At 46.2% G+C, this 17,126-nt stretch overlaps 1 protein-coding gene across 1 annotated transcript in view; it reads right to left on the reverse strand.

Moving 5' to 3' along the window:
• LOC135515092 (staphylococcal nuclease domain-containing protein 1-like) overlaps positions 1-17,126 on the reverse strand; it is a 335,980-nt gene that overhangs the window by 40,723 nt on the left and 278,131 nt on the right. Inside the window, exon 12 of the mRNA XM_064938925.1 lies at positions 10,155-10,268. Within this exon, the coding sequence (XP_064794997.1) occupies positions 10,155-10,268 (114 nt within the window). The remainder of the gene's footprint in view (positions 1-10,154; positions 10,269-17,126) is intronic.

A 17,126-nucleotide genomic window follows, 5' to 3' on the forward strand; every position in this document is an offset into this window, starting at 1 on the left:
AGAACAAGAGAGATTGAGAGAGAGAGCGAGATTGAGAGAGAGCGAGAACAAGAGAGATTGAGAGAGAGCGAGAACAAGAGAGATTGAGAGAGCGAGAACGAGATTGAGAGAGCCAGAACAAGAGAGAGAGCGAGAGAACAAGAGAGATTGAGAGAGCGAGAGAACAAGAGAGAGAGCGAGAGAACAAGAGAGATTGAGAGAGAGCGAGAACAAGAGATATTGAGAGAGAGCGAGAACAAGAGAGATTGAGAGAGAGAGAGAGCGAGAGAACAAGAGAGATTGAGAGAGAGAGAGAGCGAGAGAACAAGAGAGATTGAGAGAGAGAGAGCGAGAACAAGAGAGATTGAGAGAGCGTGAGAACAAGAGAGATTGAGAGAGCGCGAGAACAAGAGAGATTGAGAGAGCGTGAGATTGAGAGCGCGAGAACGAGAGATTGAGAGAGAGCGAGAACAAGAGAGATTGAGAGCCAGAACAAGAGAGATTGAGAGAGAGCGAGAGAACAAGAGAGATTGAGAGAGCGAGAGAACAAGAGAGATTGAGAGAGAGATTGAGAGAGAGCGAGAACAAGATAGATTGAGAGAGAGCCAGAACAAGAGAGAGCGAGAACAAGAGAGATTGAGAGAGAGCGAGAACAAGAGAGATTGAGAGAGAGCGAGAACAAGATAGATTGAGAGAGAGCCAGAACAAGAGAGAGCGAGAACAAGAGAGATTGAGAGAGAGCGAGAACAAGAGAGATTGAGAGAGAGCGAGAACAAGAGAGATTGAGAGAGAGCGAGAACAAGAGAGATTGAGAGAGAGCGAGAACAAGAGAGATTGAGAGAACAAGAGAGATTGAGAGAGAGAGAACAAGAGATTGAGAGAGAGAGCGAGAACAAGAGAGATTGAGAGAGAGCGAGAACAAGAGAGATTGAGAGAGAGCGAGAACGAGAGAGATTGAGAGAGAGCGAGAACGAGAGATTGAGAGAGAGCGAGAACGAGAGATTGAGAGAGAGCGCGAACGAGAGATTGAGAGTGAGCGCGAACGAGAGATTGAGAGAGAGCGCGAACGAGAGATTGAGAGAGAGCGAGATTGAGAGAGAGCGCGAACGAGAGATTGAGAGAGAGCGCGAACGAGAGATTGAGAGAGAGCGCGAACGAGAGATTGAGAGAGAGCGCGAACGAGAGATTGAGAGAGAGCGAGAACGAGAGATTGAGAGAGAGCGAGAACGAGAGATTGAGAGAGAGCGAGAACGAGAGATTGAGAGAGCGCGAACGAGAGATTGAGAGAGAGCGCGAACGAGAGATTGAGAGAGAGCGCGAACGAGAGATTGAGAGAGAGCGCGAACGAGAGATTGAGAGAGAGCGCGAACGAGAGCGCGAACAAGAGATTGAGAGAGAGCGAGAACAAGAGAGATTGAGAGAGAGCGAGAACAAGAGAGAGCGAGAACAAGAGATTGAGAGAGAGCGCGAGAACAAGAGAGATTAAGAGAGAGAGAGCGAGAGAACAAGAGAGATTGAGAGAGAGAGCGAGAGAGATTGAGAGAGAGAGCGAGAGAACAAGAGAGATTGGGAGAGAGAGAGAGCGAGAGAACAAGAGAGATTGAGAGAGAGCGCGAGAGAACAAGAGAGATTGAGAGAGAGAGCGAGAGAACGAGATTGAGAGAGAGCGAGAACAAGAGAGATTGAGAGAGAGCGAGAACAAGAGAGATTGAGAGAGAGCGAGAACGAGATTGAGAGAGAGCGAGAACGAGATTGAGAGAGCCAGAACAAGAGAGAACAAGAGAGAGAGCGAGAGAACAAGAGAGAGAGCGAGAGAACAAGAGAGATTGAGAGAGAGCGAGAACAAGAGATATTGAGAGAGAGCCAGAACAAGAGAGATTGAGAGAGAGAGAGCGAGAGAACAAGAGAGAGCGAGAACAAGAGAGATTTAGGGACAGAAGAGAGGAGAGAAATATTAGCTGAGAGAGAGAGGATATAAAGAAGTTGGGTAAGTACCCCTGAGATAAAGAAAACATTTGCTTTGGCAATGTAAACATATTTTCCCATTCCAATAAAGCCCCTTGAATTGAATTGAAAACAGGAACCAAACAAGAGCCAACAGAGGCAGAGAGAGACAGAGAAATAAAAGAGCCAGAAAGAGGGAGGTAGATAAAGAAAGGGAAATGGTGAAAAAGACAGATCAAATGAAAGAGCGGTAGAAAGACAAAGGTGGAGAGAGAAAAGGGGGTAGAGCGAGGTAGAGAGAGGTAGAGAGCTGTGTCAGCTGTAGAGAGTGGAGGTGAGGCTGAGGCCTGGGCGGACAGATGGCCCACATCACCCTGCTGCAGCTTCACACTGACTCAGTGGAGAGGGGACAGCACACACACCTTGAACCCAGACACACACTCGAAAATAAACAAATATACATGTTGGGTAAAGACACACATTACAAACACACGCATGGACAGACACACACACACACACACAAAAGGATGCGCGCGAGCGCACACACACACAAACAAACGGATAGACACACACACACACAGACACAGACACATACACACGATCAGGCACACACACACGAACAGAACCACAAAAATAGACATCCTAGGCTAGGACACATACTAAGCTAAGACAGATGTAAAAACACACACTTTCAGTTCAGACCAAACCATGTGTTTTGATCTTAGCTATGTGATCCCCACTCAGACAAACCATGTGTTTTGATCTTAGCTATGTGATCACCACTCAGACAAACCATGTGTTTTGATCTTAGCTATGTGATCACCACTCAGACAAACCATGTGTTTTGATCTTAGCTATGTGATCCCCACTCAGGCAAACCATGTGATTTGATCTTAGCTATGTGATCCCCACTCAGACAAACCATGTGATTTGATCTTAGCTATGTGATCCCCACTCAGACAAACCATGTGTTTTGATCTTAGCTATGTGATCCCCACTCAGACAAACCATGTGTTTTGATCTTAGCTATGTGATCCCCACTCAGACAAACATGTGTTTTGATCTTATCTATGTGATCCCCACTCAGACAAACCATGTGTTTTGATCTTAGCTATGTGATCCCCACTCAGACAAACCATGTGTTTTGATCTTAGCTATGTGATCCCCACTCAGACAAACATGTGTTTTGATCTTAGCTATGTGATCCCCACTCAGACAAACCATGTGTTTTGATCTTAGCTATGTGATCCTCACTCAGACAAACCATGTGTTTTGATTTTAGCTATGTGATCCCCACTCAGACAAACCATGTGTTTTGATCTTAGCTATGTGATCCCCACTCAGACAAACCATGTGTTTTGATTTTAGCTATGTGATCCCCACTCAGACAAACCATGTGTTTTGATCTTAGCTATGTGATCCCCACTCAGACAAACCATGTGTTTTGATCTTAGCTATGTGATCCCCACCTAGAGAAAACGTGTTTTGATCTTAGCTATGTGATCCCCACTCAGACAAACCATGTGTTTTGATCTTAGCTATGTGATCCCCACTCAGACAAACCACGTGATTTGATCTTAGCTATGTGATCCCCACTCAGACAAACCATGTGATTTGATCTTAGCTATGTGATCCGCACTCAGACAAACCATGTGTTTTGATCTTAGCTATGTGATCACTACACAGACAAACCATGTGTTTTGATCTTAGCTATGTGATCCCCACTCAGACAAACCATGTGTTTTGATCTTAGCTATGTGATCCCCACTCAGACAAACATGTGTTTTGATCTTAGCTATGTGATCCCCACTCAGACAAACCATGTGTTTTGATCTTAGCTATCTGATCCCCACTCAGACAAACCATGTGATTTGATCTTAGCTACGTGATCCCCACTCAGGCAAAACATTTGTTTTGATCTAAGCAATGCGATCCCCACTCAGACAAACCATGTGTTTTGATCTTAGCTATGTGATCCCCACGCAGACAAACCATGTGTTTTGATCTTAGCTATGTGATCCCCACTCAGACAAACCATGTGTTTTGATCTTAGCTATCTGATCCCCACTCAGACAAACCATGTGATTTGATCTTAGCTATGTGATCCCCACTCAGACAAACCATGTGTTTTGATCTTAGCTATGTGATCCCCACTCAGATCATCACGGGCTTCTGAGAAATCCAGGGTTTTAACCGAGTGACAACACTGCTGTAACACTAAAGCACTTCAGAGTGCTTGACATAGTGAAAACACAGAGTGTTGAGTCAGACACACAAGTACAGACCTAGAGATATTATAAAGACTAGGGCTCTCAAACACACTCTGCCCAGTTATTAGGGCGTGTGTGTATATACTGTATATATACACACTGTACAGTATGTACATACACTGCGCATACTTAAAGCCATAAGGTCCGAGGGGGTGTGGTATATGTCTAATAAAGCACGGTAAGGGCTGTTCTTAGGCACAACGCAACACAAAGTGCCTGGATACAGAACTTAGCCATTGTATATTGGCCATATATTACAAACCCTGAGGTGCCTTATTGCTATTATAAACTGGTTACCAACAGAATTAGAGCTGTTAAAATAAATGTTTTGTCATACCTGTGGTATACGGTGTGATATATCACAGCTGTCAGCCAATCAGCATTCAGGGCTCGAACCACCCAGTGTATAAAAAACATTAAGAACACCTGCTCTTTCCATGACATAGACTGACCAGATGAATCCAGGTGAAAGCTATGATCCATTATTGATGTCACCTGTTAAATCCACTTCAATCAGTGTAGATGAAGGGGAGGAGACATGTTAAATATGGATTAAGCCTTGAGACATGGATTGTGTATGTGTGCCATTCAGAGGGTGAATGGGCAAGACAAAAGATTTAAGTGCCTTTGAACGGGTTATGGTAGTAGGTGCCAGGCGTACCGGTTTGTCTCAGAAAATCCAGAAAATCACATTGTATGATTTTTAAGTAATTAATTTGCATTTTATTGCATGACATAAGTATTTGATCAGGAAAAACTGCAAAATCGGCAGTGAATCAAATACTTGTTCTCCCCACTGTATACAGTGGGCTCCAACATTACTGACACCCCTGACTGGCAATGCACAAACAATACTTAAAAAAAATATAATTAGAGAAACTCAAAATACCAACGTGATAAATACTTATAAATACTAATTAATACCTTATTAATGTTTCAATGGAACCAACCAAAATCATACAATTACTTAATACAAAATAAATTGAACCAAAATCAAGGTTTCATAATTATCGGCACTCCTCATTTAGTACTTAGTGCAACCACTTCTGGCAAGGATAACAGCATGGAGTCTTTTCCTGTAATGTTTGACCAGGTTAAGAAACACATTTGGAGGGATTTTTGAACCATTCCTCTATGCAGATCCTTTCAAGATCCTTCACATTCTTGGGTTTGCACTTATCAACTGCCCTCTTCCACTCAGCCCACAGGTTTTCCATTGGATTGAGGTCCAGTGACTGAGATGGCCATGGCAGAACATTGATTTTGTTGTCACAGAACCATTTCTGTGTGGATCTTAAGGTATGTTTCGGGTCATTGTCTTGTTGGAAAGTCCACCTACGGCCAAGTCCCAGCCCTCTGGCAGAGGCCACCAGATTGTCAGCCAAAATTGCCTGGTAATTGGTAGAATTTATTATGCCATCATTCTTAACCAGCACCCCTGGACCTCTGGAATTAAAACAGCCCCAAAACATCACTGACCCCCTACATATTTCACCATGGGTATGAGGTGCCTCTCCTTGTATGCATCTCTGTTTCGACGTCAAACATGCCGGTGCTGTTATCTAATCTGGCCAGAACACCTTCTTCCAGTCATAATTTAAATGATGTTTGGCAAACTCCAAGCGCTTGCGTCTGTGTCTTGGGGTCAGAAAGGGCTTTCTTCTGGCAACCCTTCCAAAGAGCCTGTGGTTGTGGAGGTGGTGTCTGATGGGGCTTTCTTCTGGCAACCCTTCCAAAGAGCCTGTGGTTGTAGAGGTGGTGTCTGATGGGGCTTTCTTCTGGCAACCCTTCCAAAGAGCCTGTGGTTGTGGAGGTGGTGTCTGATGGGGCTTTCTTCTGGCAACCCTTCCAAAGAGCCTGTGGTTGTGGAGGTGGTGTCTGATGGGGCTTTCTTCTGGCAACCCTTCCAAAGAGCCTGTGGTTGTGGAGGTGGTGTCTGATGGGGCTTTCATCTGGCAACCCTTCCAAAGAGCCTGTGGTTGTGGAGGTGGTGTCTGATGGGGCTTTCTTCTGGCAACCCTTCCAAAGAGCCTGTGGTTGTGGAGGTGGTGTCTGATGGGTCTTTCTTCTGGCAACCCTTCCAAAGAGCCTGTGGTTGTGGAGGTGGTGTCTGATGGGGCTTTCTTCTGGCAACCCTTCCAAAGAGCCTGTGGTTGTGGAGGTGGTGTCTGATGGGTCTTTCTTCTGGCAACCCTTCCAAAGAGCCTGTGGTTGTAGAGGTGGTGTCTGATGGGGCTTTCTTCTGGCAACCCTTCCAAAGAGCCTGTGGTTGTGGAGGTGGTGTCTGATGGGTCTTTCTTCTGGCAACCCTTCCAAAGAGCCTGTGGTTGTAGAGGTGGTGTCTGATGGGGCTTTCTTCTGGCAACCCTTCCAAAGAGCCTGTGGTTGTGGAGGTGGTGTCTGATGGGTCTTTCTTCTGGCAACCCTTCCAAAGAGCCTGTGGTTGTAGAGGTGGTGTCTGATGGGGCTTTCTTCTGGCAACCCTTCCAAAGAGCCTGTGGTTGTGGAGGTGGTGTCTGATGGGGCTTTCTTCTGGCAACCCTTCCAAAGAGCATGTGGTTGTGGAGGTGGTGTCTGATGGTGATTTCTTCTGGCAACCCTTCCAAAGAGCCTGTGGTTGTGGAGGTGGTGTCTGATGGGGCTTTCTTCTGGCAACCCTTCCAAAGAGCCTGTGGTTGTGGAGGTGGTGTCTGATGGTGCTTTTTGAAACCTGGTGAACCAAAGACGCCACCAAGGCCTGCAATTCCTTCACAGTGATTGTTGGGGTTTTTGTTGCTTCTCTCACCATCTTTCTCCCTATATTGGTGGGAAAAATACATTTGCGTCCTCTACCCATGAGGTTTTCAACAGTTCCATATCTTTTGCATTTTTAATAATCGCCCTGACAGTACTCAGTGTTATATTCAATCGTTTGTGGATCTTGTAGCCATTACCAGATTTATGAAGGTCTATGACCATCTGTCTCTTTTTCAACTGCCAGTTATTTTCTTTTCTTCAAGGTGTTGGATGACAGCAGGATATTGCATGTGTGTTACCACATTTCTATACCCTATTGAAACAGGAAGTGATGTAATGGCTCAATATAGTTCCTTAAGATGTAGACAAACTTAAATAAGTGGAATTTAATTAGTTGTTTAATTTTGGTAGATGTTATTTACAATAATCTTTAAGGGTGCCATTAATTGTGAAACCATGATTTGGAGGACATTGATTTTTAATTAAATCAATAAATTTTGGTTGGTTCCATTGAAACATTAATAAAGTATTGTATCTCACATGTTGGTATTTTGAGTTTCCCTCTATAATTATATTGTTTATATTTGTGTAAGCATTATTTGCGCATTGCCAGTCAGGGGTGCCAGTAATTTTGGAGCCCACTGTATATATATACACACACACTACCATAACCCGTGCATATATGTATGTGTGTATGTATGCACATACAGTGCCTTGCGAAAGTATTCGGCCCCCTTGAACTTTGCGACCTTTTGCCACATTTCAGGCTTCAAACATAAAGATATAAAACTGTATTTTTTTGTGAAGAATCAACAACAAGTGGGACACAATCATGAAGTGGAACGACATTTATTGGATATTTCAAACTTTTTTAACAAATCAAAAACTGAAAAATTGGGCGTGCAAAATTATTCAGCCCCTTTACTTTCAGTGCAGCAAACTCTCTCCAGAAGTTCAGTGAGGATCTCGGAATGATCCAATGTTGACCTAAATGACTAATGATGATAAATACAATCCACCTGTGTGTAATCCAGTCTCCGTATAAATGCACCTGCACTGTGATAGTCTCAGAGGTCCGTTAAAAGCGCAGAGAGGATCATGAAGAACAAGGAACACACCAGGCAGGTCCGAGATACTGTTGTGAAGAAGTTTAAAGCCAAATTTGGATACAAAAAGATTTCCCAAGCTTTAAACATCCCAAGGAGCACTGTGCAAGCGATAATATTGAAATGGAAGGAGTATCAGACCACTGCAAATCTACCAAGACCTGGCCGTCCCTCTAAACTTTCAGCTCATACAAGGAGAAGACTGATCAGAGATGCAGCCAAGAGGCCCATGATCACTCTGGATGAACTGCAGAGATCTACAGCTGAGGTGGGAGACTCTGTCCATAGGACAACAATCAGTCGTATATTGCACAAATCTGGCCTTTATGGAAGAGTGGCAAGAAGAAAGCCATTTCTTAAAGATATCCATAAAAAGTGTCGTTTAAAGTTTGCCACAAGCCACCTGGGAGACACACCAAACATGTGGAAGAAGGTGCTCTGGTCAGATGAAACCAAAATTGAACTTTTTGGCAACAATGCAAAACGTTATGTTTGGCGTAAAAGCAACACAGCTCATCACCATCCCCACTGTCAAACATGGTGGTGGCAGCATCATGGTTTGGCCCTGCTTTTCTTCAGCAGGGACAGGGAAGATGGTTAAAATTGATGGGAAGATGGATGGAGCCAAATACAGGACCATTCTGGAAGAAAACCTGATGGAGTCTGCAAAAGACCTGAGACTGGGACGGAGATTTGTCTTCCAACAAGACAAGGATCCAAAACATAAAGCAAAATCTACAATGGAATGGTTCAAAAATAAACATATCCAGGTGTTAGAATGGCCAAGTCAAAGTCCAGACCTGAATCCAATCGAGAATCTGTGGAAAGAACTGAAAACTGCTGTTCACAAATGCTCTCCATCCAACCTCACTGAGCTCGAGCTGTTATGCAAGGAGGAATGGGAAAAAATGTCAGTCTCTCGATGTGCAAAACTGATAGAGACATACCCCAAGCGACTTACAGCTGTAATCGCAGCAAAAGGTGGCGCTACAAAGTATTAACTTAAGGGGGCTGAATAATTTTGCACGCCCAATTTTTCAGTTTTTGATTTGTTAAAAAAGTTTGAAATATCCAATAAATGTCGTTCCACTTCATGATTGTGTCCCACTTGGTGTTGATTCTTCACAAAAAAATACAGTTTTATATCTTTATGTTTGAAGCCTGAAATGTGGCAAAAGTTCGCAAAGTTCAAGGGGGCCGAATACTTTCGCAAGGCACTGTATGTATGCATGTGTGTATGTACAGTGCCATGCAAAAGTATTCATCCCTCTTTGGCATTTTTCCTGTTATGTTGCAATACAACCTGTAATTGAAATAGATTTTTATTTGTATTTCATGAAATGGACACACAAACTAGTCCAAATGGACACACAAACTAGTCCAAATGGACATACACAAACTAGTCCAAATTGGTGAAGTGAAATGAAAAAAAAAACAGACTTATTTCAAACATTCTTCAAGAACACACAGTGGTGGTGGCAGCATCATGGGGATGTTGTTCATCCACAGGGACTGGGGACTGGTCACAACTGAAGGAATGATGGATGGCAATAAATACAGGGAAATTCTGAAGGAAAACCTGTTTCAGTCTTCCAGAGATTTGAGACTGGGACGGAGGTTCAGGACAATGACCCTAAGCATAGTGCTAAAGCAACACTCAAGTAGTTTATGGGGAAACATTTAAATGTCTTGGAATGGTCTAGTCAAAGCCCAGACCTCCATCCAATTGAGAATCTGTGGTATGACTTAAAGACTGCTGTACATCAGCAAAACCCATCCAACTTGAAGGAGCTGGAGCAGTTTTGCCTTGAAGAATGGGACAAAAAATCCCAGTGGCTAGATGTGCCAAGCTTATAGACACATAAGAGACTTGCAGCTGTAATTTCTGCAAAAGGTGGGTCTACAAAGTATTGCCTTTTTGTTTTATTTTTTGTTTGTTTCATAAAACAAAATATTTTGCATCTTCAAGTGGTAGGTATGTTGTGTAAATCAAATGATAGAAACCTCCCAAAAAATATATTTTAATTCCAGGTTGTAAGGCAACAAAATAGGAAAAATGCCAAGGGGGGAATACTTTCGCAAGCCACTGTATGTATGTGTCTGTGTGTACAAAACTTACGTCTTGTGGGACCTGGATGTAAGCGAAGGTGTACTCAGTGGCTTGTGCAGCCAGGGTCCGAGTGCTGAAGGCCGGGGGAATGACAGCCAGGCGCGTGGACGGCACTATCTCCCTCTGTGGAGGTAGAGAAGTAGAGAGAGAGAGAGAGGTAGAGAGAGAGGTAGAGAGAGAGGTCGAGAGAGAGGTAGGGAGAAAGAGAGGTAGAGAGAGGTAGAGCGAGAAAGAGAGAGAGGTAGAGAGGTAGAGAGAGAGAGGTAGAGAGAGGTAGAGAGAGAGAGAGAGAGGTAGAGAGAGAGAGGTAGAGAGAGAGAGGTAGAGAGAGAGGGGTAGAGAGAGGTAGAAAGAGGTAGAGGTAGAAAGAGAGGTAGAGAGAGAGAGGTAGAGAGAGAGGTAGAGAGGAAGAGAGAGGTAGAGAGGAAGAGAGAGGTAGATAGAGGTAGAGAGGTAGAGAGGAAGAGAGAGAGGTAGAGAGAGAGAGAGGTAGAGAGAGAGAGAGGTAGAGAGGTAGAGAGAGGTAGAGCGAGAGAGAGGTAGAAAGAGAGAGGTAGAGAGAGAGAGGTAGAGAGGAAGAGAGAGAGGTAGAGAGGTAGAGAGAGAGAGAGGTAGAGAGGTAGAGAGAGGTAGAGAGAGGTAGAGAGAGAGGTAGAGAGAGAGGTAGAGAGAGAGGTAGAGAGGTAGAGGGAGAGATAGAGAGGTAGAGAGGTAGAGGGAGAGATAGAGAAAGAGAGAGAGGTAGAGGGAGAGATAGAGAGGTAGAGAAAGAGATAGAGAGGTAGAGAAAGAGAGAGAGAGGTAGAGAAAGAGAGAGAGGTAGAGAGAGAGGTAGAGAGAAAGAGGTAGAGAGAGGTAGAGAGGTAGAAAGAGGTAGAGAGGTAGAAAGAGAGAAGTAGAGAGAGAGAGGTAGAGAGAGAGAGCAGAGGTCAGATGAGCTCCTGCATTTTTCAGCATTTTCTTTAAAAAAGATAGATTAGGAGTTAGATAAACTTGGATTTTTTTGTCAGGAACACATACTGGATTCTACCCTTTACAACATAACCCCCACTTCAAATCAAAACTTAAAACCTACAACCTGATTTTGGACGGAATTACGGAATCACCTGGAAGGTTCACAACTACCAAAATGTATTACTCTATGCAGCAAATTCTCTGGAAAACAACAGAAACCTGAAAACACCATCCAACCTGGAACTGAGTGAGTAATGTTTAGTCTGAAACTATATTTTATCTCCAAAAGCAAATAAGAAAAATACACAACATTACTTTATAAGGACTGAATTCTAACATAATTCTACCAAGCTTGATACATCTTCAACTAGAACTGACGTGTCAAGTGAGAGGTGTCAAAGCCCATTAGCCCAACAATGGCAGGAGAGTCACACAGTCTACCCCAACTTCCGGTTCCGGGTTGGAGCGAGCGGTCGCATCTACACTTCGGTCCGCAGGTAGTATAACTTTTCATTACATTTCCATTACATTTCATGATAGTACAACGGTTTGATTTGTCTAATCTTAGCAATTTCTTCTTAGCTAGCTACATAGCCGTCTTTGTATCAAAGATAATTGCGTAATTATCGTATTTCGTCGTCCTAACGTAGTCTACACTGCTATCTGCCCAGCAGCTAGCTAACGTCTACCGTCTACTAGCACTGTAGAAACTATTAGACTCAACTGAACGACTCGATTAGTGTAGTGTTAGCTAGCTACATAGTTGTCTTTGCTGTCTTCGTATCCAAGATAATTGTGTAGTTTAGAGTGTGTAGACTTAGAGAGATTATCTTAATTTACCGAGGTTAGCTAGCCAGCTATTTGTCGTCCTTAACGTAGGAGATACTGCTAGCTAGCTAGCCAACAGCTAGCCAACGTCTACCGAATTAAACTTCAACAACCCGGTCAACATTCCGCTTCGCTCCACAGGTAGTATCACATTTTCATTTCACTTCATTACAGTACAACGGTTTGATTTGTTTGATCGTAGCTAGCTAGCTACATAGCCGTCTTTGTATCAAAGACAATTGTGTAGTCTAGAGCGATTTTCTAGGTTAGCTAGCCAGCTATTGTCGTTCTTTTAACATAACGTAACGTAATCAACACTGCTAGCTAGCCAGCTAGCCCCCGAATAGCAGCACTGTAGAAACTATTACACTCGACGGAACGACTTGATTAGTGTAGTGGATAAGAGCGTCTGCTAAATGACGTAAATGTAATGTAGTGTCAACAACGCAGCCACTGCCAGCTAGCCTACTCCAGCAGTACTGTATCATTTCAATCATTTTAGTCAATAAGATTCTTGCTACGTAAGCTTATCTTTCTGAACATTCGAGATGTGTAGTCCACTTGTCATTCCAATCTCCTTTGCATTAGCCTAGCCTCTTCTGTAGCCTGTCAACTATGTGTCTATCTATCCCTGTTCTCTCCTCTCTGCACAGACCATACAAACGCTCCACACCGCGTGGCCGCGGCCACCCTAATCTGGTGGTCCCAGCGCGCACGACCCACGTGGAGTTCCAGGTCTCCGGTAGCCTCTGGAACTGCCAAACTGCGGCCAACAAGGCAGAGTTCATCTCAGCCTATGCCTCCCTCCAGTCCCTCGACTTCTTGGCACTGACGGAAACATGGATCACCACAGATAACACTGCTACTCCTACTGCTCTCTCTTCGTCCGCCCACGTGTTCTCGCACACCCCGAGAGCTTCTGGTCAGCGGGGTGGCGGCACCGGGATCCTCATCTCTCCCAAGTGGTCATTCTCTCTTTCTCCCCTTACCCATCTGTCTATCGCCTCCTTTGAATTCCATGCTGTCACAGTTACCAGCCCTTTCAAGCTTAACATCCTTATCATTTATCGCCCTCCAGGTTCCCTCGGAGAGTTCATCAATGAGCTTGATGCCTTGATAAGCTCCTTTCCTGAGGACGGCTCACCTCTCACAGTCCTGGGCGACTTTAACCTCCCCACGTCTACCTTTGACTCATTCCTCTCTGCCTCCTTTCCACTCCTCTCCTCTTTTGACCTCACCCTCTCACCTTCCCCCCCTACTCACAAGGCAGGCAATACGCTCGACCTCATCTTTACTAGATGCTGTTCTTCCACTAACCTCATGGCAACTCCCCTCCAAGTCTCCGACCACTACCTTGTATCCTTTTCCCTCTCGCTCTCATCCAACACTTCCCACACTGCCCCTACTCGGATGGTATCGCGCCGTCCCAACCTTCGCTCTCTCTCCCCCGCTACTCTCTCCTCTTCCATCCTATCATCTCTTCCCTCTGCTCATACCTACTCCAACCTATCTCCTGATTCTGCCTCCTCAACCCTCCTCTCTTCCCTTTCTGCATCCTTTGACTCTCTATGTCCCCTATCCTCCAGGCCGGCTCGGTCCTCCCCTCCCGCTCCGTGGCTCGACGACTCATTGCGAGCTCACAGAACAGTGCTCCGGGCAGCCGAGCGGAAATGGAGGAAAACTCGCCTCCCTGCAGACCTGGCATCCTTCCACTCCCTCCTCTCTACATTTTCCTCCTCTGTCTCTGCTGCTAAAGCCACTTTCTACCACTCTAAATTCCAAGCATCAGCCTCTAACCCTAGGAAGCTCTTTGCCACCTTCTCCTCCCTCCTGAATCCTCCTCCCCCCCCTCCTCCTCCCTCTCTGCAGATGACTTCGTCAACCATTTTGAAAAGAAGGTCGACGACATCCGATCCTCGTTTGCTAAGTCAAACGACACCGCTGGTTCTGCTCACACTGCCCTACCCTGTGCTCTGACCTCTTTCTCCCTCTCTCTCCAGATGAAATCTCGCTTCTTGTGACGGCCGGCCGCCCAACAACCTGCCCGCTTGACCCTATCCCCTCCTCTCTTCTCCAGACCATTTCCGGAGACCTTCTCCCTTACCTCACCTCGCTCATCAACTCATCCCTGACCGCTGGCTACGTCCCTTCCGTCTTCAAGAGAGCGAGAGTTGCACCCCTTCTGAAAAAACCTACACTCGACCCCTCCGATGTCAACAACTACAGACCAGTATCCCTTCTTTCTTTTCTCTCCAAAACTCTTGAACGTGCCGTCCTTGGCCAGCTCTCCCGCTATCTCTCTCAGAATGACCTTCTTGATCCAAATCAGTCAGGTTTCAAGACTAGTCATTCAACTGAGACTGCTCTTCTCTGTATCACGGAGGCGCTCCGCACTGCTAAAGCTAACTCTCTCTCCTCTGCTCTCATCCTTCTAGACCTATCGGCTGCCTTCGATACTGTGAACCATCAGATCCTCCTCTCCACCCTCTCCGAGGTGGGCATCTCCGGCGCGGCCCACGCTTGGATTGCGTCCTACCTGACAGGTCGCTCCTACCAGGTGGCGTGGCGAGAATCTGTCTCCTCGCCACGCGCTCTCACCACTGGTGTCCCCCAGGGCTCTGTTCTAGGCCCTCTCCTATTCTCGCTATACACCAAGTCACTTGGCTCTGTCATAACCTCACATGGTCTCTCCTATCATTGCTATGCAGACGACACACAATTAATCTTCTCCTTTCCCCTTCTGATGACCAGGTGGCGAATCGCATCTCTGCATGTCTGGCAGACATATCAGTGTGGATGACGGATCACCACCTCAAGCTGAACCTCGGCAAGACGGAGCTGCTCTTCCTCCCGGGGAAGGACTGCCCGTTCCATGATCTCGCCATCACGGTTGACAACTCCATTGTGTCCTCCTCCCAGAGCGCTAAGAACCTTGGCGTGATCCTGGACAACACCCTGTCGTTCTCAACTAACATCAAGGCGGTGGCCCGTTCCTGTAGGTTCATGCTCTACAACATCCGCAGAGTACGACCCTGCCTCACACAGGAAGCGGCGCAAGTCCTAATCCAGGCACTTGTCATCTCCCGTCTGGATTACTGCAACTCGCTGTTGGCTGGGCTCCCTGCCTGTGCCATTAAACCCCTACAACTCATCCAGAACGCCGCAGCCCGTCTGGTGTTCAACCTTCCCAAGTTCTCTCACGTCACCCCGCTCCTCCGCTCTCTCCACTGGCTTCCAGTTGAAGCTCGCATCCGCTACAAGACCATGGTGCTTGCCTACGGAGCTGTGAGGGGAACGGCACCGCAGTACCTCCAGGCTCTGATCAGGCCCTACACCCAAACAAGGGCACTGCGTTCATCCACCTCTGGCCTGCTCGCCTCCCTACCACTGAGGGAGTACAGTTCCCGCTCAGCCCAGTCAAAACTGTTCGCTGCTCTGGCCCCCAATGGTGGAACAAACTCCCTCACGACGCCAGGACAGCGGAGTCAATCACCACCTTCCGGAGACACCTGAAACCCCACCTCTTCAAGGAATACCTAGGATAGGATAAAGTAATCCTTCTCACCCCCCTTAAATGATTTAGATGCACTATTGTAAAGTGGCTGTTCCACTGGATGTCAGAAGGTGAATTCACCAATTTGTAAGTCGCTCTGGATAAGAGCGTCTGCTAAATGACTTAAATGTAAATGTAACCAAATGGAGAGGCCTTAGAAGCTCCCTCCCGCTGTTCAGAGGTAATTAAAATACAGAACCCTGTGCATTGCAAGAATGATAAAGCAAGAAAAGACTACAAAATGAAGCTCCTTATGGAAAATCAAGAGACACTTTTTGCTGACTATTACATAAATGGGAACATCAGCAACCTTATCTTCCACACAAACCATCCCCTGGCATGGCACAGTGCTATAGTAGCACACTACCCCTTTGTTAAGAGAGGGGGGGTTATCAGAATACTTGATAACGAGGACTGAGTCAGGTAATATAAATATCTATAAGTCCGGAACAGTAATGGTACAGGGTAACCCCAAACAGTTTCAGCTGGACTTTAACCTAATCAAAGAATTAGCCCAGCAGGAGAAGCTCTCCCTTGATAAAGATACCCCCAACCCGAGCGGGTCAGACCAGACCTCTTCATTATGTAACCCCACAGACCAGCAACCCCCAGCGGAGAGTCAACCTCTCAGCACAGATTACCACTCCACTCCCTCATTGAAATGAAGGACACATTCACCCAGCTGGAGGTAAGGCAGGTGGAGCTGGAACAGCAGGTGATTACACTTCAGTCAGCACAGACCCAGACAACAGTCCAGCACAAAAACACCCCCTTAACCAGACCCGGAATGCTGGAGAGAGACATATCTGCACTCTGGACAGTTGTGAGACAACTTCAACAGGAGAAAGAGCAGGATCAGGAAACGAACAGAGCTCTCGAGGAGAGGATCAGACTGCTGGTGGAGGAGAGGTTGAGGGGGATGGAGGAGAGGTTGAGGGGGACGGAGGAGAGGTTGAGGGGGACGGTGTGTGACAGAGAACAACCCACTAGAGAGGTAGCCACCCCCACAGAGAACCCAGCAGAACGGTCCACACCAGAGTCGACATCACAGCAGAACAGACAAATGAAGAACCCCAAGCCCAGCGGCTCTCACCCCCTCTGAGCACCCCCCCTGTCAGCCACCCTGATAGCCCTTCTGACAACCCCCCCCACACCCACTGAGGACAAGCACAAGACACAGATTGTACTACTTATGGACTCAAATGGGAAATATATAGAAGAAAAAAAAAATTCTTCCCAAACACAGTGTGTCTAAACTCTGGTGTCCAAACACCCAGCGCGCCCTCGACCTTCTGGCTGAGGACCAACTAGGCTCACCCAGCCACATAATAATACACACAGGCACAAACGACCTGAGAGCACAGCAGGAAAGGGTGGCCACAGCACTGAAGGGAGTGATTGAAAAGGCTTCTTCTACTTTCCCCAACGCACAATTGGTTATCTCCACCCTGCTACCACGAAAAGACTTCCACCCTGCCACAATACAGCGGGTAAACGCAAGTATTTCCCGTGACTGTGCCTCAAAACCAAATGTTTTCCTGGCCCACCACTCCACCCTGGACTTGAACAGCCTCTGACCAGGTCCACCTCTACAAGGCAGCAGTGCCCACCTTTGCCCAAACTCTAAAGGACATCGCTCTCAAACG

The sequence above is a fragment of the Oncorhynchus masou genome, chromosome 26 (assembly GCF_036934945.1).
Source record: "Oncorhynchus masou masou isolate Uvic2021 chromosome 26, UVic_Omas_1.1, whole genome shotgun sequence".
Lineage (NCBI taxonomy): Eukaryota > Metazoa > Chordata > Actinopteri > Salmoniformes > Salmonidae > Oncorhynchus > Oncorhynchus masou.